The sequence below is a fragment of the Ciconia boyciana genome, chromosome 8 (assembly GCF_034638445.1).
Source record: "Ciconia boyciana chromosome 8, ASM3463844v1, whole genome shotgun sequence".
NCBI lineage: Eukaryota > Metazoa > Chordata > Aves > Ciconiiformes > Ciconiidae > Ciconia > Ciconia boyciana.
In genome coordinates, this window is record NC_132941.1 from 42,643,055 (window position 1) to 42,668,086 (window position 25,032).

General features: G+C 36.8%; 1 protein-coding gene across 6 annotated transcripts in view; it reads right to left on the reverse strand.

Annotated features, from left to right (window-relative positions):
- The window catches only part of ADK (adenosine kinase), a 299,664-nt gene that overhangs the window by 155,425 nt on the left and 119,207 nt on the right, over nucleotides 1–25,032 (reverse strand). For all 6 annotated transcript variants that reach the window (XM_072869325.1, XM_072869324.1, XM_072869328.1 and 3 more), the window contains one exon: nucleotides 4,753–4,925. In XM_072869325.1, coding sequence (XP_072725426.1) covers nucleotides 4,753–4,925 — 173 coding nt within the window. The remainder of the gene's footprint in view (nucleotides 1–4,752; nucleotides 4,926–25,032) is intronic.

A 25,032-nucleotide genomic window follows, 5' to 3' on the forward strand; every position in this document is an offset into this window, starting at 1 on the left:
CCTCCTCTTCAGCCATTCAATTCAGCCCTATGCAACACACAAAACATACTTTTTATTACTCCTAAAAACAGGTCATAAAAAGATGGTTATGCACTAGCTCTCCACTCTGACTACCATGACCAAATCCTTCTGTGCAATTTTATTATGAGAATGTTTAATAACATCCAATATTTAGAGAAGGAGAGTTGGGGAAACAGTCATTTCCATGCTGGCATACAGAGTTTTAAATTTAATTTTCAAGATTTAATAGTCATAGGATGCACCTTTAACATTAAACACATCACCGTTTTGTGATATTTAAGTACATTAGCCAGATAAATAATGTCTAATTACACATACAAGAGAAGGCTATTGAAAACTTTTGCCTTCTCCAATGTGCATACAATTGATGATGTATGTATCATCCTTTTCCATATAAATGCTCCTACAATCCAGAGACAATGGGTCGGAGTGAATTGCTAGTCTGCTTCTACCAAGTTATGCTTCTGCCTCCAGACTGAGTACCATGTACAGGTGTTAAGAGGTAAGTAAAACAGGAATTCTTGAAAATTTAGTCCTCAAAACAGCACCTTTCCACTATCACCATTTATCTTTGTCCTACTCAATAAAAAACAAACAAAAGCATCTCTTATGAAGATAGCTGCCAAGTCTCCCTGTAAACTTCCTGAAGCACTCATCACTGACAATCCCTGTTAAGTTAAACAGATCAAGTATATATAAATTAAAACAAAAAGTTAGACTAACTTTTTCTGAATATTTCAAAATACATAGCACAATTCTGTGTCATTTCACCCCAGGAATATTCTTGGGACTTATCTCTAATTCTAAAGCCTAAGGGCAATGAGAACTAATGTGAATTTGGAAAATCAAAAAAATAGTAATTTATAAACAAATACACCAAGCCTCTGTAGCAGTACAAGTAACAGGGCAAGAAGTTTCATTCTTGATGAATATTATAATTTCAATGACAAGAAATTCACAGGAGAACCAAGTAAATCCAAGACAGACATGTGCATAACTGTGGTAATTTTCTGTAAACCAAATTTAAAAAGCAAATTAAATCTTTCAGTTTTGGCAAACTCTAAACCAAGGACCTAGCTGGAAAAATCTTGTCTGTCTACGTATGTTGCTAAGTGAAAAGCAATTATGTTCCAGAAAACTAAGCAAATACTCTCTATATGTTTCCTTTCACTTACCACATGCCTCTGAAACTGTAAACCTAGCTCTCTGTGGCTACATCCAACTGTAGAGATGCTCTGCACATGATGTGTAATAAAAGACTATTCCACTAAAGACAAAGCACCAAGCTTTTCCAAATTAAAACTGTAAGTCTAACAGCACTAAGTTCAACATGTGGGGGACAGAGAAGGTATATGTTTTTTCAATGAAATACAGTAACTAGAGACAGCACAAGTGCTTCAGTCAAACAGCTTAATGGAGACACTGTGCATGTGGGTATTTCTGAGCACAATGCACAAATCAAAGTCACAGATTATGACGGAGTGTAGGTACTACTTTAGAGTTTAATCATGTGTTAGGATTTTCTTGAAAAGCTCTGAGAAAACAAAGCTTATTAGTATTGCTAAGCTAGATAATTCAGAGTGGTAATCAGGAACTAGCTCAGAACCCTTTCCTGTAAAAAAACCAGACAGACTTAGCAGAAACAAGAAACATTCACATCAGGGCATCTGGAACATAAATATACACAGCCACTTACTGGGAAAACCAGGAGTGCTATTAGCCAGCTCCTCCAAAAGAGACAAGAATGCTGAATTACCTGAAGAAGGAAGTCAATCTCTTGTCCCAGTTGAGGTATGTACTAATCAATAGAGTGATCAAATGGGGGTAGGTTGAAGTGATTCTTACAAATATAGAAAATGCTGAAAACCAAGAAACAATCAGAGGGTAATTAAAGATTGAGAATAAACTTGCTCTCACTAGAAGAGGGGGGGGGGGTTGCACAATAAAGCCTTTAGCAGCAACCATCAGCCATTTTTTCTATCTCCCAAGGAGGGAAATAAGTCTCTTGTACTCCCTGCACACTCTCAAGCATGCTCTAAAACAGCAATTGAGATGAAGCCACTGTCTCTAGTATTTGAGCAAATACTTGATATTAAGAGATAAAAGTATTTTATGTTAGCAAACCAAAAATACTACTTAATAAGTTAAAGAAGTACTTGCGGACATTTTTGTGAATAAATTTAACTAAACTTTTAAATTCCATTGAGATGCATGCCAAAAGATGCACATATTTTTCCTGAATTCATGATGTATGTCTATTGACAGTCTTGACTTCAGTTTCTCATCATGTCATCTAGGAAATGGTGATTGCTACAGGATGCGTACACAGACACTATGTGACTGAAGAGAGAGAGAATCACAGAGCAGAAACATCTTTCTTGCTTGTCTTCTCTTTGAAAAACTGAATATGGATCCTGGAGATGAAGGGGGAAGTCTGCAGACATAATTAATGTCAAAACTCCAGATGAAGATGAATGAACTTCCTTCCTCCACTGAGTATGTACATTTATTCCTGAGAGTAAGACATTATGTATGACATCAAATTGGGAGGGTGATAAGCTGGAGGACAGGGCTGTCTGTCATTCAGTGGATCTTCAAAAGCCTGGAGAATTGGGCTGATAGAAAACTTGAAGGCAAATGCAGAATCATGCAACTAGGACTGAATAACTCCCATGCAACAATATAGGCTGGATATTGACAGGATACAACACAGCTTTACCGAAAAGGACCTGGAGGTGCTGGTGGACCAGGCTTGGAACACAAGTCAGCACTACACCCACACAGAGAAGGTTAATCACATTCTGGTCTTTATGAGCAAGCATGCAGCCAGCAGGACAAAGGACATGATACATTCAGAACAGAGGAAAACCTCTGTTCTGGTCTCCAGACCTCATCTGGAGTTCCGTGTCCAGCTTTCAGCTTTCTGTTATGAGGAAGACACTGACATAATGGAGTGAGTCCAGCAGTGGGCCATCAAGATTATTAGGGGGCTGGAACACTTAACAAATGAAGAAAGGCTTGGCTGAGCCTTAAGAAGAGGTACCTAAGGGGAGACCTTCCTGCCATCCTCAAATACCTAATGAAAGTTTACAGAGAAGATTAAGCCAGACTATTCTTGGACACAAGAAGGAACAGACACAAGCTGGAAGAAGGAAAATTCCAACTGGGCATCATTGAAATAATTTCTCCCATGAAGAGTAGTCAAACACTGGAACAGGTTGCCCAGAGAGGTTGTGCAACCTCCATCCTTGGAGATATTCAAAACCTAGCTGGACATGGCCCTGAAAAACCTCATCTAACTTTGAAGTTGGCCCTGCTTTCTGCAGGGGTTTGGAATAGATGACCGTTCTAACTAAAATTTTTCCAGAGTTCTACATATTATACGGAAAACTCTCCCTTCCTTGACTCTCAGTTCAGTTCACGTTGCTGGCTATTGCCTTTTCTAATTCTAACCAAAGTATTCACCAACTTCTCAGGAAGTTTGGTGTGGATTTTAACTATCAGACTGCTATTTTGCCTTAATAAATTCTACTAACTCCTGATACTGCTTTGAAAGGGAAAGAGCAGTTCCTCAGTATCAATGTCACTGAAAGCCACAGAGGGAAACCAAAAAGGATAATCACAGATATTTTGCTCTCATTCAGAGACAAAAAGAAAATATTCTCTAGGGTAACCGATACCATTTTCATTATTGTTTCAATACCTAGTATCAGAAAATTTAGATATTGGCAGAAATCAGGGAGGGTTGGTGTCTGCTGGTAACATCTCAAGATTAAGGCAGACCTGACTGGCTGGTTTTGAAACCTTCAAAAAATCGTCAGGACGTAATCAGCAAAGAAATAGTACATAAGTTCAAGTGTTGTGGGTGGAGAGAGAAAGAAGAAAGCAAAAGGGACATACTCAAGATAAATTCCTATTGTCTTCATTATCTCTTTCTGAAATTCTTGTTCTTATTATTTTATTACAATACCCAAAATAAATCTATAACACATCTATAATAAATCTATAAATGGCTTCTTACTTATGGAATGCTCTGAAACTCTACAAAATACCACAAAGACCATCGTTCATAGTTTACAAATATAAGAAAGGTTGAATATATCAGAGTTCTGAAGAAGTGATTTTTTTTACATAGCAAAGACCATCTAAAAAAGTAGTAAATGAAAACATGAAAGACAAAATTCAGAAGAAACTGTTAAAATGTAGACACACAGAATTACAGTTATTAGATTAACTTCTCAACAACTGCAACAACAAAAAAAATTGGTTTTTTCTTCCTCTTGTATAAAATCAAATTAACCCTTTCAATCAGGCTACATGCTGACACCTATCCTCTTTAAACACATTATCACCTGAAGCATATTCCTCACTCGCCAATCAAGTATATGCCTTACATGCCAATCAGCTTTCACATAGGCTGCATAAACATATTTGTTAACCAACTTTTGTCTCCCACGTATTTTCTCTCTCCAGAGCAACTGGAGACTATAAAGTCCAGAAAGAAGTAGTGTATTATTATCTCACGCTTTTCTGCCATAATACAACTGCTGTTCTCTAAAAGTATATTAATACCACCCAGCCCCAAACTATGAGCCAGGCAGTCCTGCGCTGCTAATACTTTCTTTATCATTCAAATCACAATTTTTCAAGGCCAAATATTCCAAACAAATTATGCTCCACACACTGTGCCAATTGCATTTATATCTTAGGAAAGTATCAAAGGCCCCTGACCTGTTATCACTAGTGATGCAGGCAGCACAGGTTCCTGTTGGTTCTTCACTCTGCTCATAATAATGGGCATCCACATGAGCTTCCTCAGCCTTCTTCTTTAAGATCTCTCCAAATTTATCTTTGCCAATGCACCCAAAGAAAGTTGCAGCTTTGTAAGGGCTCTGGATCATCCACTGCAGATTGATTGGAAAAGAACAAATAAAACAAAAACCAAATACAAAGTTAGCAGGCCTGATATATTATTTTTTGCCATTTTTTTCTCTCCACTCGCCATATTTAATTCTGTGCCTACAGATCACTGTGACATACAGAACACTTCTATGCCTGAAGTGAAAAACATCTGGTACATCAAGGGAGGGAAGGTCAGCAAAGAATAAAAAATTTACCCTTAATGATCCCACTGAGTGTTTAATATCTAATGTAAAACTTAAATACATGTAGTTCACTATCAAATAAAGTAGATTAGTATGTTTTTACAAGGTATTTCAAAGGAAGTTCCCTTGCTCAAAGGAAATGCCCCTACACTTATGTTTAATCAAGCAACATATGGTATCTTTAAAGAAAATTTGTAGAAAAGAAAAGAAACAAAAAATGAAAAAACCACCACAAAAACCAGAGAGATAGCACATAAGGAAAACAATACATTTGAGAAACCTAAGAAACATTATGCAACATTCCCAATATATACAAAACCTAAATGGTACTGAAAATAACCATTTGAGTCTACCATTTAATTATATGCAAAAAAGAAAATGCTCCCCATTTACATTGTTAAACCACACATGAAAATATCTATCTTTAACTTTATTAAGAACAGTTCTGTCACTTGAATTGTAAAGAAAGAGCATAGCTGCACAGTGTTGCTAAGGTGCCAGGTTATTTCATAAAGCTCCTCTTTTATTAATACAAAATATGTATCATTCAATTGTAAATGTAACTTCATTTTGTACTAAGTTAAAAAATAACATTTAGCAGCAAAGTAAAATCAAGAGTGAACTAAATAAAATACATGTGAAGAAACAATCATAGGTCCTACTCTGCTGGTGGTGAGTCAACCAACTGAAGTCATTATAATTCACTCTAATTACAGTCAGAAAGCTTATCCAGTCAATCTATAGTATGAATTAAAGGCTACATCAATTTACTGCTATACTAAAACCCTACTTTAATTGTTTCCTAATCAAGATTTAAATAAATGATAATGTCTCCATTACAAAGCAGCATTAGTGGTAGCTGTGGGTTGTAGAAAGGTCAAGTAACTGAGTTGCAAATACAGTTAGTCACATCTTTATTACTTCCAGCTCCAGGGTAGGAAAAAAAAAACCTTTAGTCATGTAAAAGTCTTCATTAATAAGGCAAAGGTGGACAAAAGTTGCAAGGCCTCTTTCCTGCAGCAATTTAATATATATAAAGTCTAAGGACAAAAAAGATTGTGTCGTCAGATGGTGGCAGCATTCAATCTCTCATTTATGAAATGTGCACTACATATGCTCTGCTAATCTATTCCATATCACTCTAAATTAATATAAATTAAGAAAACCTCTAACAAGAGAATTATCTACGATATCCTTGTATTTGACATACAATTGCACATACATAATCCACATTTGCATAGCGTTTATTTAGGAAGTCTTCGGAACAGTAATCTTTTACATTTGGAGGTATGTTTAAGTAGAACCAATTACTTAACAAGACTAAAGCTGTTGTGACCTACTGTAAGCAAATATGGAACCCATTTCCACACTGATAAGAACAGAAGTACCTGAAGCCTTGTGTCCCATGTTGAAAAGCATGCCTTACTTTCACAAATAACAAGAATTAATAGAGATCACTATGAACAGCATTTATCAAAACATCAAACCCAACAATCCTTCAAAAAACACAAGACTTCAAACTGCACCTTAGACTTACAACATTTTATCAAATGACATAACTTTTCCATCCATTATATATAAAGTCTGACAACATTTGGAGCAGTAGTAAGTAACATTTCACATACATCTCTGAAAAACGAATTTCTGTTCAAGTATCACAGTTTTGGCTATTGGCAGCAGCTCAATTTGAATTCACATGTGATACACGCCATATATAACTGTCACAATCCTTACTTTAAATGTAAGTAAAGTTATTCTTGAGAATCAGAAGTCACGATCTAGGATTTCTTGAGATGAACCTCTGTATACTGTGCAGACCACTTCTTCCATAAGCAGTGGTTCTGCTCATACTCATGATTATTTGAAATACAGGTATTATATGGTGGGGCAATATTCCCACTATATAGATATCCTTTTCATTTGAACATCTGAGCTATATTAAGCAACACTGAGCAAGATGGAAAAGTAGTTCAGCAGTGTTTCTGGAAAGATCCTCTCATCACAGATCTCCAGTTACAAATACTCCCAGCTTCTTGGAATTATCTCCACATATTCGCACAATAATGGTGGTGAGGTCTTGCCTGTTGCAGAACTCCTCTAGACTGTTCCTCCTTTACCTCAGCTAAAAGGCTACATATTAGTAAAGGCAAAAAACAGACATCACATTACAAACTTGATGAAAAGGAACTATAGAAATATCTCTGTGGAACTGTAGAACCAAACTGTAGAAAGATCAACTTCAATATCTCCATTGAAGTTGCACCTAGTGGAATGACTCACAGCAGGCATTTTTTGCATACATGTAAAAAAACCAGAAGAGACAAAATAACATCTTCACAGTAGACACTGAAGCACTTTTTAAAAAATTTGACCCTGGATTGGAGTTTAATTTTGAATAACCTGCTATGGAAAAAAACAGGATTCTATGGGCTACTTCACACACCATTGTTATTAGCAGCATTTTGACTAAAACACTCTAAATGGGAATGGGGGTCAGTCATCACAAGATGTTTATCACCATGAAATAGTCATGCAGCATTATATCTAATATCAATTGAAGGCCAATAACAAACTGCACACATTAATGCCAGGTATATGGTTGTATAAACTGCAAATTAATTTTATAGATTTGTGTGGAATGCAAGATTTAATTTAATGAAAAAGACTTTAGACAGAAACGGAAAATGACCCAGCTCAGCAGGCACTAGCATAATGAGTTAATTATCTAGGGTTTGGCCAGGCAGCCAGGCAGCTATTAACTAACTGTATTGACAGTCTGGTCAGGAGAGGTTGGCACCTGGCCACACCATGAATCCTCACCATCACCCAAGGGAATCTGAGGTTGTTAACAGCCCGAAGACAGAAGTGTCAGAAGTAGGAACTTATCATGAAGGAACAAGACAGCATCAGGAGGGGGATACCACAAAGGAAACTCAAAATCTGGAGTGGTTTATGAAATCTAATGCGTTTCCATCCTAAAGTTTTCTTCTGTCAACACAGCTTGGACACCAGGTACACACAAGGACAGGCCCTGACCTTTTGAGTTAAGATAATCATCCATGACAGAGGAAGGAGCATGGGAAATAGAACACCTTTCAGATTTTCTCTTGAGTTAAAAAGATTGCATTTCCCTTACATTTTTGTTGCATGCACACTGGTAAACTAAAAGCAAATATTAACTTTTTTTTAAATTTATTTCTTGCCTTTAGCATAACTCTGTCTTAAAATTAGGCTGATTTCAAAATAAGCATCATCTAATATCAGATTACCCTATCCCTACAGGTACATTATTCCTTATGATCAAATACTGAAGCCAGCACTTCCAAAGAGGCCAGCACCCTGGCTGCTCAAGGATACACTAGTGACAGAACACTTCTGTCCTTATTTTCATGAGGCTAACTTGGGCTCACACTAGTAGGAGTATCTGTTCAAGTGTTTTTTCATTATCAGAGTTAACAGGGTGAACTCTTTGGCACGCTTTAGCTATCAGAGAAGTGTAAGAACCTTTGTGTTCCAGGGAGTGGGTGGCAATTGCAGAGAACAGCATCGTCTTTTCTTGCAAGATGTTGAGATGCCAAAAAAACGTGGTAGCAAGCAAAACTTCTGAAGACTCAGTTGTGACTTTGTGAGACTGCTTGGAGTTAACTCTGTCCCACTCTTTCATATCCTCAGACTTGAAGATGTGGTACACCTATTTCCCACTTTTGTCTGATTAGAAAACAGCTTTGGAAACAACCTTTCCTCTGAGTTACAGAAGCACTTCTAGAAGCACTTCTTCCAACACTAGAAGGGACTTGACTTTGATTGCCTACTCAATGCTGTCTTTTGAGAACGATATTCAAGATGAGATGACAGAGTTACCTTAATGGTGCCTTGCACCCAAAAAATAAAAAAATGCTCCTTCATACTACGTTAAAGAAAATCAGTGGTCTGAAAGAATTAAAGAAAGAAAGGGAGAGAACTGAGTGCTTTGATTTGTATTTCCCAAGCTCATCCTATTTAGCTTGAGAATGCCATGCTTCTGCCACGAGAGCAGAGTCCAGTATCCCATACCACAACACTTGATCTGTATTCAAAGCTTTTCTTTGCTGTTCCTGCAAAGTTCATTATAGAGGAGGACCTCTACTTGAAAGGCAAAAAGCAGCAAAACTAAAAACTGGATCTAATTTACCTCACTATCTCCAGATGCAAAGATACTTCCCCTGCAAAAGGGGAGTTTGCTACTGCTGGGTCTCAGTACACAATCCTGTAAGACTTAAAAAGAAACATCATACTGATGAAGCTTAATACAGCTTTATAGCCCTCTGACTAAAACAAAGATCCTTCAGAAATTATTTCATTTTACTCTGACTCTATGCTTTGCTGTAAGTGCCACTGTTAACTGGACAACGTCGATAATCAGAACAAGGAGGCTGATGAAGGCACTCGCTATCAGTCCCACATTGTTCTCCATCTGAACTCCTTAGCTCCTGAATTCTTTTTTAAAGCTGCAGCCAGTAGCACATTTCCACATCTGTCAGTCGTCTTAAACTAACAATGCCAAAGCATACGAAGCTTTGCTTAGACTGACATACCTTCTGCACACAGGAGTTTTCAGCTGTAGTCTTGAATCGTAAATGCCTAGGAACTGACAACACAACAGGAAGCATTATGCTCCTTCACAGTGAAGGATCTTCAAAACTCATTAACACTGAATACAGACATCTGAAGTGCATCCAAAGTGCGTTATTTGAAGCTGGACTCTTCTCTGCATGATCTGTCAAATCTGATCTTATTTTAAATTGCAGCTCACAGAGGAGAGGACTCCAAAGACCTAAAATTAGCTAAGACTTAACATGCTTGCTAAAATCTAAACTAAACAATGTTAGCAACTACTCATGAAGCAGTCTTTTTATATTTTTATATTCTGAATTTTAGAACGAGTCCACACACTTTTCAGAAGGTTTCAACCAGTCTGTTGTACCCCTAGGACACTTCCCATCACCAATTATATACATAGTCCATTAGAAAGCTCTTATGAATATTTTTAGGAATATTTTAGGTGCTGAAAAAAAATAAATCACACCTCATCTTAGAAAACCAGATAAAATGAGAAAAAGTAGGATCAAAACCTAAATCATTATATATACATACATATATATATATCTTAAAAACAGGAAAACCTGATAATATGCAAAACAATCCTAAAAAAAAGATATCAATGTCACTGTTCCAAGTGAGCTCACTTATTTCTTGCAAATGGTGTGATACACCTCAAGCACAACTGGAATGCAATATTCTGTTACCATTACACATACTATATAATTTAAAATGCCTACTGTGGTGGGTTAACCCCAGCCAGCAGCCAAGCTCCCACCCAGTTGCTCTCTCAATCCTCCCTCCTGGGGGGATGGGGGAGAGAATTGGAAGTGCAACAGTGAGAAACAAAATGCATGGGTCAAGACGAAATGATGCAAAGGCAATCATTCACCACCTCCCACCAGCAGACCAAAGCCCAGCCAGTCTCTGAGCAATGGCTTAGAAAAACTCCCCCTCCCTCCCTGCCTCCAACAGTTTTATTGCTGACTACATTCCACACAGCCTGGAGCATCTCTTTGGTCAGTTGGGGTCAGCTGTCCTGGCTGTGTCCCCTCCCAACCTCTTTCCCACCCTGCAGCCTACTTGCTGGGGCAGCAGAGTGGAAAAACAGAGAAGGCCTTGATGCTATGCAAGCACTGCTCAGCAATAGCTAAAACATCGCTGTGTTAAACATCACTGTTTTGGTGACAAACCTAAAACACAGCACCATACAGGCTGCTATGAAGAAAGTCAACTCCATCCCAAAGAGACCCAGTATACCTACTCAAGAATCATTGTTATGAGAATACAGCATCAGGACCCTGGAAAACAGATGAGATACTACAGTTTTGTTTCAACACCTTTGCAATCTTTTTTCCTTTTTCTTTTTTTTTTTTCATCGATCAACATTTAAAGATTGTAACGCCTATTATCACATAATGGCCATATGTCCTGGTTTCAGCTGAGATTGAGTTAATTTTCTTTATAGTGGCTGGTATGGGGCTATGTTTTGGATTTGTGCTGAAAACAGTGTTGATAATACAGAGATGTTTTAGTTGTTGCTGCACTAGTCAAGGACTTTTCAGCTTCCCATGCTCTGCCAGGTGCACAAGAAGCTGGGAGGGGACACAGCTGGGACAGCTGACCCCAGCTGACCAAAGGGCTATTCCATACCATATGACATCATGCTCAGCATATACAGCTGGGGGAAGAAGAAGGAAGGGGGGACATTTGGAGTGATGGTGTTTGTCTTCCCAAGTAACCGTTGGGTGTGATGGAGCCCTGCTTTCCTGGAGATGGCTGAACACCTGCCTGCCCATGGGAAGCAGTGAATGAATTCCTTGTTTTGCTTGCGTGCACAGCTTTTGCTTTCCCTATTAAACTGTCTTTATCTCAACCCTTGAGTTTTCTTACTTTTACTCTTTTGATTCTCTCCCCCATCCCACTGGGGGGGAGTGAGCGAGCGGCTGCGTGGTGCTTAGTTGCTGGCTGGGGCTAAACCACGACACCATATAAGAAAAAAATGGAAAAGGAAAAAATAAGCTTATCTTTATAAAAGCAGGCTTGCAAAAAGCAGCCCCATGTCCTGTACAGTAATTCTTTCACCATTAGCTGAAGCTGCCAAATCTTGCATAAGGAAGTGATATTGTTAAAATGCACGACAACACCCTCAAGCAACTTCCAGTCAAATGAGATAAAAGTGATAATATTTTTAAAGGAAAAGACTAGCTAAAGCCTTGCACTGAGACCAATATCTACATCTTACCAGGATTTGGTTCAACATGTACTATTCAAATCTCTGCACAGGAATATCTATTAGTTTTATTGTGGCACCACAAGTTGTATTTTGCGATAGCTTTTCAAATTAAGATGTCTATCAAAACGTTAGTCATCCAGGAGCAGTACTTCATTCACTTCTACATTTGAAACCACAAAGCTAACAAACTGCCTCTTAACAAAATCTTTAATCCAAATAACTATTCTCAGTGCTGCTATTCTTTTGTATTCTATTTCCTATTCTTGCTCTTGCTCTTCATCTGCTTGTCCACTGTTTTATTTTTAGTCTAGTTTAAGCTTCTTGCTGCACAGGGAAATACAAGCTTATTTTCTGTAATTAAACATTTAGTAGCCATATTCCAAAGTTTCAATGTGTCCAAAAGCTAGCTCTCTCTTTTATTCCACCCCTTAAATATTGGCCAGTCTAGGCATCTATTCCAATATTCCTTACTCCATCACCCTCTTATCCTGTATTTATAATGCTACAGTTCTGCCTCAAATACCTGAACTGCTGCAGCCTCTCTTCTGAAGTTCAATATACGTTATCTGAGGCCAAAGGCAGAATGTCTCCTGCAAGACCTTACAAGGCACCTAACTGAGACCGCAGCTGGCCTTGTGTCCCTTCCCCATTTGAAGCACAGAACCTGAGACATCAACCACCTCCTTGTTGTTTGATCTGATGTGTCACTCCCTTTCCACCACATTAATGTGGTCCCTTCTCAAAACCATGTAAAAGATGATACACCTACAAAACAGGGCTGGTCATGCCAGTCCTTCATCACTCAGATGACAGTTACATGAAGGGTGTCACAACAGTAAGAATTCTAGGTTTACTCAGGACTCTTCTGCAGCTGTTTCAGTGTATACAACTGTCTATACTTGGAAGTATTTAAAAGATGCCTGGATGAGGTGCTTAGGGACATGGTATAGTGGTGATCTTGGCAGTATTAGGTTTACGGTTGGACTCGATCTTAAAGGTCTTTTCCAATCTATACGATTCTGTGATTCTGTGAAATTTGCTAATATTACAAAGCTATGTACAAGGTAAGGTTTAAGAGTACCTTTATCAGTAAAAGAACTCAAAGACACTAACTTCCTTGTTGAACACTGTGAGAAACATGTCAAAGTGGCAAATAAAGTACAACAAAAAAAGTCTTGTTACTCTGTGGCTAGAAGCTGTGGTGTTAAGCTGTTAATGAAAGCATATTAGCAACATGAAAATGGAACATCATACTTGGGTACGCTTAGACAGACTCATTGGGCAACAGTACACTTCTGTTAACCATGCCTCAGCCTATTCTGCCTGTAAAGAATTAACACTCACTTCATGGAGATATAGGGAAGACTGATAAATATTTTAAAAATGCTGTGAAACTCTCCAGTGTAAAACACTATATGTATTTAAGTAGTAACCTATCGGTGAGGTTGATATTGTTGCAAAGTGACATTTTAGGATATTTCACGTATGATTTTGCATATCTATAACCTTAAAACAAATCTTCCTTTTCAAAATGCACGCATATGTAACTCTCACTCCCCTGCTGGATGATGTGCAGTCTCAATGAATACACCCACACTCAGAATGACAGCAAAAAATCCACAAGTGCAGAGACTTCTTTCATTGTCTGGCAGTACTGAATTCATAAAGCACAAAATGTAAACAGCTGCCTATCAGCTTCTATCAGCAATAGTATCAAAAACAGATGGCAAAGGTCAAGTCAAAGTTTATTGACAATGATGAACTTTGACAGCCTCTATTAAATTACTTCTTCCTTTAAGGTGTATGTGATCAAAGCAGCAAAGAGATTTTCACTCAGTCACATAACAAGCTATTTGTTGAGATTGAAACATCTGGTCAATATCTCCTAACACTGCAATTTCATGCACAGTTAGCAATAGGGTACATTTCTTCTCTTCTTCTTACAAGGTCCATAAGGGTGGCACATATGGCCGATCATTTCATTCAAAAAGGTTTCAATTCCAGGCATTACATACAATTGTCTCTATGCTTTATAGTATTTTAAGTCTACCTACCATCGTTTTCCATCACCACTGCTGTCTGCTCTACTCTTTGCTATAAAAGCCCACAAATATGACAGAACACTTAAAGCTTAACAGCTTTTGACTACTGGAGTTCGAAAGCAGTTAAGGCAAGGGAGTTTTTAAAGTGGCAGGTCTTCATCTATCTGTTGTCAAGAATTCCCAATGCATTAAACTATTTACCAAAGCTCTAGTAACACAGATTATAATTTTTGTTGTAATAGCAAATGCTTCATTTATGAGGTATTCCCAAGCAATTACAGATGACCCTTTTTACTAATTTATAAACTATTATACATTTTACAAATATAACATACAACATACATTATATTTCAAGTGAACATGTGATAATTATAAGAATTTGAAGAATCAATCCTATTTCTCAATCTGAAACAGCAAGGAGATACAAAATGTTATCTATCCCAAATGCTGAGAAATGCTTGCCTTTAAAATTATGCATCCACGTTGCCACAGCAACAAGTAGTGGGTAATGTGAAGTGTACTTCACCCTTCCCAATCTTTTTGGGCAAAAGAGAAAGGAGGGCTAGTTGCAAACATGCCTACAGAAAGCGCATTTCAAAGAATTTTCAGTTACTATCAAATAACCTCAATTTTTATTGAATTAGCAGTCGATTTCCACATCTCATTCCCACACTGGCTGACTCCAAGTAGTATCTGAACCTTAAAAGCTTATCTAGTAGTTGTAGGAAGACATTGACTCTAAAACTCCTTAATATAATTATGCATTGTGCCCAGATGCTGCACCAAGGATGGTCAGGGAAGGGAGAAGGTAGATAACCTCCATGTGGGAAAATCTGCAAAATGCATGAACAGAGACATCCCTCAGAGATGTCACTGAAGATGCCTGGGCTTTTCTGGAGAGTGTGTTGACTTTCAGCACTATGGTATTTATTTAGTAGTACCTCATTGTTCTGAAGGAACGGGATACATAATCTAGATTAAAAAAAAATAAATTCAGAATTGTCCACTAGAAACTGATGGTTTTCATATAAATGTCAAGATATGGCTTACAGGTAACAGAACATGTTTACAGGTTGTAAACATGAGCCTAAATAAGAGCCTGTCACACCATGCCACAAAGGCAGACAATCAAGTCAGGAAAGCAACTAATTAGCTGTCACTTCCCCACTAACAGCATTGGTGTAGAAATTAAGTAGTTAGCCAGATTCTAATTGTTTTTTGATAGGAGTGCAAAGGAGGAAATGTTCCAGGAGGTCCAAACGAGTTCAGAAGTGATGGGATCAGCACTATTAAATTGCAATCTTTTTTCAAAGAAACCCACAACAACCCCACCCAGTTGCAAACAGTGTAAATTCAGCCTAAACTTTATTGTGTATGTACAGCAAGGCTTACAGTGTTGTGGTGGAGCATTCCACCTAAGCTGATAAGAAGTTTATTTATTCCAGAGTTAATAAAGAAGTTTTTCCAGAAGAGATTAGGAGAGCAGAAGGTTTTTTTTAAAAAAAATTAAAAAAAAATCTGGTGTCTCTCCTCTAACTTCAAGGCTTTCTCTCACTAGACTAGGAGCCCTCCAAATGACCAAGACAAAACTTTGGAAAGGTGATATTAGGCTTTGAGTCGACCCCATTAGGAATTAATATTTCAGGACTGGCCTCTCTTAAGTGTTATCCCATATACTCCATCCACAGTTCCACATGGAAATGCGCCTCCTCCAAGATTCAGTTTTCTTAAGGAATGATCCCTCTTGGAAGGAAGAAAAATGTGAACCAACTGAAAAATGCCTGCCTTAGGACAGGCAAATCTCAGAAAAGCCTCTGGATTCCTAATGTGTGACTTCAACCACATTTAGTTGGAAATGCTCTATGTCCACCAAAGATTGTGACTGGCACACAGACCAGACTGAGATTCCAGGGGAATACTGGATCCACAGTGTGCATGTGAACAATAATTTGGAGGACAACTCGTACATGCTCTCACAAAAATTGCCATAGGGTTCCTAATAGAAAGGAATCAATTCCTCAAAATTATATTTTTTTACGGTACTGAAACAAATCCATTATTATGTTTATTGCTGTGTGTACAAACATTGGTGCCTTACCTTTAACAGTTCAGAAAGGAACAAGAAACTTTGGATAAAGTATATACTTTCACATTTCTAAATTACCTTTCAGCTTCTTATTCCAGTACCAACTAGATATAAAATCAACACAGAATATTAGTTGCACGAGAAGTACTTATTTCTTATTGTTTCTTGCTTACCAACGTCAAGAAGTCTGGACAAACAGCTGTTGCATGTAACACTCCATTTGGGCAGTTCATCTGCAGAGGAGGTTCAACGGGTCTCAAAGTTGTCAGTCCCTGTGCACATACCCTGGAATCCCCCCGCTCACTTGTGGAAAGCCAGACGCAGTCAGGGCACCCGGGACTGCCCATGCAAGCACCAGCCACCTGCACCGCACACAGGCAGGAAGCATGTGCACTGTACCAGGCTCACTCTGTGCGCACTGCATGGCCCCAGCTCCCTTCTCTCCAGGACTTCTGGGACGGAAATTTTTTGTAGCCTGGTGCAGAAAACTTCAAGCCCCAATGTCAGATGCTTCTGCTAACCACTTAGGGGAGAGATGGTATGCTGTTTCTCCACAGTAGTTAATATTATCCACTCACGTAAAAAAAAGCTTTTTATTCTATTCACCAATAACTGAATGGCAATCTTATTTTTCCTATTTCTTCATTTCTTAAGCATATAAATACTGTATTGTATTTGCTCCAGTTCACAAGAATCACTTTTCCCCTTGCCAGTTTCATCCATAAAGCCTTTAGATTTGCTGTGGTGGGACACAAGCAATACCTTTGTCAAAATAATTTAAGAAGGCTTCTGTTTGCCATGAACTGTAAAGATACTCCATTCTGATTCCCAAGATATCAAACAAAATAGCAAAATACAATTATTTATTACAGCTTTTGATTACTTTTAAACTGATGCACTCCTTCCTTCATGGTATTTTTATATCTGGTTGTAACAAATTTTAACTTTTTTTTTTTTTAACAAAATGGATGACAGAACTCACATATAATTATGTGCAGGTGAAAGCAGCACATGGCACTACCTGATTTTTTTGGCACATAGCTCAAACACTCTAGTAAGTTCAAATAATTTTCACAGAACAGAATTTAGTCGCCAACTCCTGTGTACTTCTGAAAAAGAACTGAAAATTGCTCTTAAATTTGTTTTTCCTCAATTCAATCATGGCTAAGACACTTGACACTTGACTCCCATGATCAGCTCAGCCCCAGTGCTAACTCCCAGACCTAATCTGGCAGCAGTGGAAGGTAAGGGAAATCTTACATTTATTAGAACGCTGGGTTTGATTAAAAAAAGTCAACTCTTTTACTGTTGGCTTCAAAAATTGCAGGATAGGACCCCATGAACTTTATCTTATTTTTTATACAACAAGTATTTTTTCAAACTCTAAAATCAAAATTAACAGAAAGAAGAAATACATACACGAAACACTAAGAAGATGCTTTGCTGACAACTGTACAGCCCTGATCCAGTTAATATTCTTTGAGTGAGGCATATTTTGAAGTTAACGATTTCCTTTTCCAGTTTCCTCTGAGAAGCTGGAAAGCCCAGACCCAATAGTGATCTCAATTAATCCAGTTTTGCATTGATGTAAATTTATTCACTTCAAGAGAGTTGTGCATGGTTTATGCAGATGCAAATGAAATCAAATCCATACCTAGTATGACCCTGTATATATTATACTTTCATTTGGTAATTTATTTTTTATTTTACCTAAAGGAGTATCAGCAAGTATGTGTGTATAGCTTTATTATTTCAATGTTTTAAAAAACTACCCAATATCATCTTCTACAACGCATATATTGACCACTATTAAACTATATTAGTTAAGATAAGATCTATGTCAAGGATTGACATCCAGTGCAGGAGACACTAAAAGAGTACCACTTGAAGAGTGTAAAGTAAAATAAGCATTAAAGCATGTGCAACAACAAAATACCAAATTTTGAAAAGCCAACAATTTATGAAACAGAATATGGAGTATTGTGTCTTTTCTTTTTTTCCATGAACAGAATAAATTATAACTGGAATTCCTGTAAGGATCACAAACTATAGTGATTTGTTTTTACAAATAATAATTAGAACTTAACTTTAAAAATATGTTTTCATTACAGCCACCATCCCAAAATATTCAAGTTGCAGGAACAGCTCCCTAAGCATCTTTCTTGCGTATTTAGATTTGCTGAAGATCAGGTAAATCACTCGTCAAATAACTTAAATACCATAAGCCACTAAGTGATCACAAGTGATCCTTACAAAAACTTAATTTTGTGATAGGTATTTCAGTTCAGTCTTATGATCCTACTGGTAACAAGATCCTTTAAATATGGACAAAAAGAACATCTCTGAAAAAGTGCTTATCTTCTATCCCCCAAATTCACAAATTCAGGATTTTCTCATTTACTTTTTTCTGTACTTTGGAATGCTTGCTATTGATAAAGATTGTACTGTAAGGGTGAAATGCCAATTCACGACTTAATTTTGAAAGGCAAGAGTTGGAATAGCTACCACTGAAGAAAGGAAAAAAAAGAATCAGAGAAAAATATCCAGAAGGAACTGCTTTCCAAAACATACTCCAGGACCTTTTTGTTCTTACTAGCATCATAACCAGTAACTGTTCAAAAAAAAAAAAAGTATAAAATGGCATGAAAAACCTTGTGGACAAAATTTGGTGTGATACACTCTTGGCCTGTACATGTCATAGAGCATAGCCAATGCTATTAAATGAGACAGAAATCTTCAGCTGATGTACTGGGAATACAGTAACTTTATTGTTATAAAGTCTGATTTTTCCCCTCATGGGCAATTCCAAATATCCAGAATTATCTGCTCTTCTTTATAATGAATCTGTCATAAAATATCTCCATCTGAGCACATATAGTCCATTTACTTTTTAAAGAAATATTTTTATGTATGCTTTATAGAAGAAGATGTAAAACAGTCTAAGCAATAATGTAATTCAACAATCTCTGTTTTCTGCTCAGGGGCATTTACTGATCAGGCATTTACTGCTCAGGGGCATTAGGCAAGCCAACAGCCCCATATCTTGCCTGCACTGGCTGCAGGATATGCTAATTGTGAACCCTGAAGATCCAACATATTAGACAGCATGTACTTAATCTGAAACTCTAACTGCATATGTGCTAATTAATTTGGATCTAAAATTATAGTATTATTACTTTGGTATTTTGTATAATCATTTTATGTACAGCACAAAATCCATCATATTAAAAGTGCACAAGTATAAATGTATTTAACTTAACATCTAAGAAAAACTAAAATCAAGTGTTTTGAAACTAAAAATATCTTGGGATATTTTCCTTCTCAGAAAGATAAAAACTGCAACATAATTTTAAGGATTTTTTCTGGAGTTTTTGGATATTGTCATTATTGTTAGCCGTTCTACTAATGTTAATTACATCATTACATGATTTCCCATGGATAACAACTTGTAATTTGATCTACTTATTCTCTATAGAGGCAGAGGAACACAGTAGATTAGGAGGCTGTCAAGATGATAAAATGACATCGAATGCAAATTTGTATTTGTAATACAGCATGCAAGATTTGGAAATGCTACTTAAAACAGAAGCAGAAAACTAGCTTCAGGCACTGAATGTATGCTTCAGGCAGCATATGTATGAAAAAATGCTAATGCATTAGAATATCTGAAGCAACAACAAAAAAAGATTCTATCTAAACTTCATTAAGAGGAGAATCTATCAATAAATCAACTGAAAGATAAGGACAAGTATCAATATTAAAACACTCACGAGTAATAACTGGTATATCACCATTTCTCTTGATGCAAAACCTAACAAGTAACAATATAAAAGGCTAACTCATTAGTCCTTATTTTTAATTTTCCAGAACAAATTCCTATGTGTTTCAGATACTTTTAATCTAAAAGCCAATTTTCTGCTCATACTTGTATTGATGGAACCTGACTGATATCAGTGGGATTATACCAGTATGGATTAAAAGAGCATTTGGTCCTATTATTTTAATTCAGGTAAGTTGTTAGTTGTTATACATAGTATATGCATATTCAAGACTAAGTCCTCGGGATACAAATACATTGCTCTATTTGTGGGCCGTGAGGACATTCATTAGTTACTGTAAAACAATTTGAAACTGAACAGATCAGATCAATGCTAGACACTGTTACAAAAGTATTGCCTATGCATATGGTTTTTTAAAGCCAACATCACCATTTTTTATTCCTAAGAAAATACAAAAACATTTCTTTTTACCAGTTTAGGTACAAAACCTACTTCTATAAAATCAAAGGAATTTCATACTGAAAAGGACAAGCTGAAATTAAGTTAGAATGTCCAGGTGTTAATAAAAATTATTTCTGCAGATCCATTATTTTAACAATGTTGAAAGCATTAATCTCTTTATTAACATGACATAACCCACTCTCTGGAAAATGCTGTAGAGATTTGATATGTTATCCCCAAATTTTTTTTTTGTATTGAAACTAGAGAGGGGTTTTGTTTGTTTGTTAATGTTGTTCTTAATATGACAATGTGATTACTCTTATTTTAAGACAGTCTAAAACAGGACAAATGGTTACTGAAGGCTAAAAGCACCCTACTACTGGCCAGTAGCAGCAGTGACCAGTAGCAGCACGCCACCTTTGTAGATATCCAGGTTTATAATGCATATATTCCCATATTCACACTTTATTGTACCACATATCAATGTACAGGGGTTGCCCTGTGGATACATGATAAGAGATGGCTAGGATGGGTTCTCTCTCTAGGGTCTCACTCTCTAGGGAGAGGGTATGGATTGTGTACTGCCCTTTCTTCACATCATCTGTCTAGGGGCTAGTTACCATCACTGCCACTGCTATTTTTGTAATCTTTATTTACCCTTTCTTTTGCCATTTTTAATTTTACTATTATTTTCCAGAACACAAATCTAGGTGTCACACAAGGGTAGACTGATTTTTGTGAGGCTGAAGTCTGTTATGCTCTAGGTTTCACACTGAAAGAAATTTCAGAGGAGCAAAACCACAATCATCAACGTCTCAGAGGGCCTGACAAGTATTTACGATGTTTAAATTTAGCCCAATAAGGCTAATATTTCTACTGATGAAATGCAACATGGTAATGAAGATTCTTCATTTTCAGACCTCTCCAGTTTTCTCCTGGAAGCACACATTCACTTAGATTTTCGCCATACAGATTCCATATAGCAGACAAGAATTTTCTTTCCTCATTCTATTTCTATGGACCACTTAACACATCCATGATTACTTTTAGATCACTTGAATACCCATAGACAAACACCAGGCAAATACTAAGCAATAGCCTCCTTCAAAGGGTAACTTAGGAATGAACACAAATTCAGTTATTTCAAGTCAACCACTTCAGTAGCTGCTCCTATTCCACCACCACCCCAAAACCAATAGAAAGATACCAAGGAAGCTAGTATTACCAGCTTACAGTTAACCTTTGTTAGCAGATCAGTGTGTCATGCCTGGTGTGTCTAAATCCAGATTTAACAATTCTTCAGGTTGCTCCCTCAAAGAGGAGAAATAATTGCTCATACTGAGGATTCCTTCTAGATTTAGTGATACTAAAAGCTCACCCTTTAGCAGCAATGATTTTGATGAGTTGTCTCTCTACAGCTGAGCCCCAGCACCAGCATACCATCTTCTAGAGCTTTTTACACACAAGCCAAAATAAACACTTTATTTTCCAAAATGTATTTGTTAAAATCCCAGCCTAACCCAATATTTTAACATTTTGGAAAGTTTATGGTGACAAATGTAGAAAAACAATGTTGTTACAGTAATTCCTGCAATTAAATATGACTTACAGTATAATTGTTTCAACTTTTTCGTTTTTAAAAAAAGTTTTCCTCCATTAAAAGCCAAAAGTAGCATTCTTAAGTCAAGGAACTAGTTTCCTTGCTAATCCATTATCCGTTTTAACAGTTGCTAAAGTCTGAACAAGAGATAGCAGTGTTAAAAATGAGAGCTAGAGATACATCAAAACAGATATCTCGGACTGTTTTGGAAAGAGGTTTTAAAAAGACAACAACTCTACAGTTCTGTAGGCTGCACATTCAGAAGATATTAATGTAGGGAGCTGTAAAAATCCTTTTAACCCTGACCTAACCAAAGATCACACATATAGAAAACTCGAGGTGTTAGAACATTAAGCTAACCTCCCCCCTCCCCCCCCCCCAAAAAAAAAAACACCAAAAACCCCTCAACAACAAAAAACCCGCAACACTGGTACAGAAGTCTAAGCTTATTCCTCAAATGCTTTAGACTTCTTAAAAAAAAACAAAAAACCAACCCAACACAAACCAAACACAAAACCCCTCTTAAATTTTTACTAAACTGCCAGTCCACACCACTGCCAGTTTGTACATACCAAGGTTAGGATTAGCAGATTGCATTCCTGTACACCGAGAAAGAACTAAAATAGAGAAAAGAAAATTCAGAGAGAATTCTACAGCAGAGTTGATTCTGACAACTGGCAGTGTGCAATGATGGTTCCTAGTTAAGCAGTATTAATAACTTCTATCAAATATGTAGAAATCAACTGATTTATGGAATTCAGAGTTTAATGCCGCACATGAAATTTCTATTAAGATAAAAACCTTTTGTAAACTACATTAAAATAAGGAAGCAATAACTACACTACACATATGAGTGAGCATTTTACAGTCATACAATATTTTATTTTGTCACTTTAATGGCTTACGTACATCTCAAGATGTACCTTCTTTATTGTAATACACAGCTATTGTACAACAAACTCTTTATGGCAGGAGAGTACTTTTTGCTCACTTACAAGCATGTCACCAGAAGACGACATTCACTTAGCTGATTTCCCCAGTAAAAATTTCTACTTTTCTGTCTGGGAGAGTACATCACCCAAAAACTTCCTGTGGCTACTTGGAAAGCAATCACAAATTGTTCTCCCTTGAACAAGCTATTATTCCAAGACAAGGAAGTAGTAATGAAACGAATGTGCCTGGAAGAAAACCAAGCTATTGTTACTAGTACATGGGTAAAATTTGTCCAGTCACAACAAATTGTTCCAGGTATGCATATAAAACCTTGTTGCTTCCATCAGAATACATAAAATCATTGTCTTCAGCACACCCATAGAAATTTAAATGAAAGGTGACCATTGATAAGCAATTATGAAGCAATTTTCCATTTGTATATTTTGTACTGAACTCCAGTGAAAGCCTAAAATTTGGTTCAGAAAAGATGGCAGATAAACCTCTTCAACATTTATTTCACTATACTGTGTCATATCAAAAAAGAAAAAAGATTCTGCTTACTCAAAACTAGCTAAAATAATATTCACCTAAAACCAAGCAACAAATGCTATATATGCAACCAGTATTAGCTGTACTATTTATTGTGTTCCGAAGACAATATCTACCACAAGGCTCAGTAAAGATCGAATTGTACCTTGTATTTGGAAAATGACAAGACTCCTTCCAAATGTGCAATCTGAGATCCGGATCACCTTCTACATGCACACTAACAGCAGGTCCAGTTATCTGCAGTCTTCCGCACAAATTGTAGGGTGTTATATCATATTGTGTAAATTTTTTTTTTTTTTAAAGCCACTCTATCTACAAGCCCAATTTTTTCAGGTCATCACAGCTGCACTCAAGGCGGCATTCGCATTTTTTTCAGACACTACTTAAAGTAACAGATGCATGGTGGAGAGAAGAGCAGGTTACAAAATTTTCAGAACAACCAAAATTAGTGGATTAGTTTCTGTTCCATAGTCAGGCCTACAATAGAGTCAAACAAGAAAACTTAAGAACTCCAACTATGCGTAACTATCTGACTCAATATACAGAGAACAGAAAAAATGAACACAACACTATTAAATGGAGCAGCAAAAGGGGTTTGAATACGTAACTCAGTGGTTCTCTTAAAGTTCTCAAACTATTTCAGTACGTAATTCTTCCTGAGGTTACTATAATCATGTCAGATGTCAAAATGGCTGGCAGAAACAAGTCAGATTTTTCTTTATAAGTAAACTTAAATAAAGCTCTCATTTCACCTTATTTAATTGCACAAATAAAATATGCTCCTTTTACGTCTCGCAGAATCAGTAATGAAATTTTGCGTTATTTGTCATGCTATACATTCACCGTAATCATACAGCAAGTATCCAAAAATTAACTGATCTTCTAATAGCTCTGCCTTGGCAAATCAATAGGTTTCTGCACAGTACTAAGTAAACTAGTACATCAGTCAAATACTTTTTTTTTTTCCTTTGAGTCTAATGATCACATTTCAGTAACCAACGAACCAAACACAGCTCAATTAATTCCTTTGCTGCATTAAGAAGTTATTCTTCTCTTGACATTCAGGCATAACTCCCATTAATGTTAATGGGAGTTATGCATGTTTACCACAGTGGCAATAAACTCTTTTAGATACACAGTATAGAGTCCGCAGGCAAGTGTGAAGATCCTTTGATAATATACTGAACTTCCCAACTCGTAACACAGAAAAGCTGTATGATTCAGAAGCTGAACTATTTAGTCACACCAGAGATAACTCTAAGTGGGTACAGTTATCGTAACTGTTAGGAACTACTTCTGTTTGCTTATTTTAAATAACTTAACTCTTTAATTTCAGGGTCATACAGAAAAACACTGAAGAGAAGTTTTGTCTTAACTTGGAATGTGTTAAGAAAATGCAACTTGTAACTTTAAAGAATAGGAAAAAAATCATATGATGTGACAAAAGTTCCAGGTGGGTGGATCTGCAGTTCTGAGGAACAAATCAACAGTGCAATGTACAAATAGAATAAGGTCTTCTTGGGGAAGAGGTGGAAGTGGTGTTGGGGGGAGGAATCCACAATGGTCTACAATATGAAAAGAACATTGAGTAGATTAAGATGTTATGATGTTCTACTCACTAAAATAATTAAATTTACAAGTTTGACACTGAAATTAACTTGG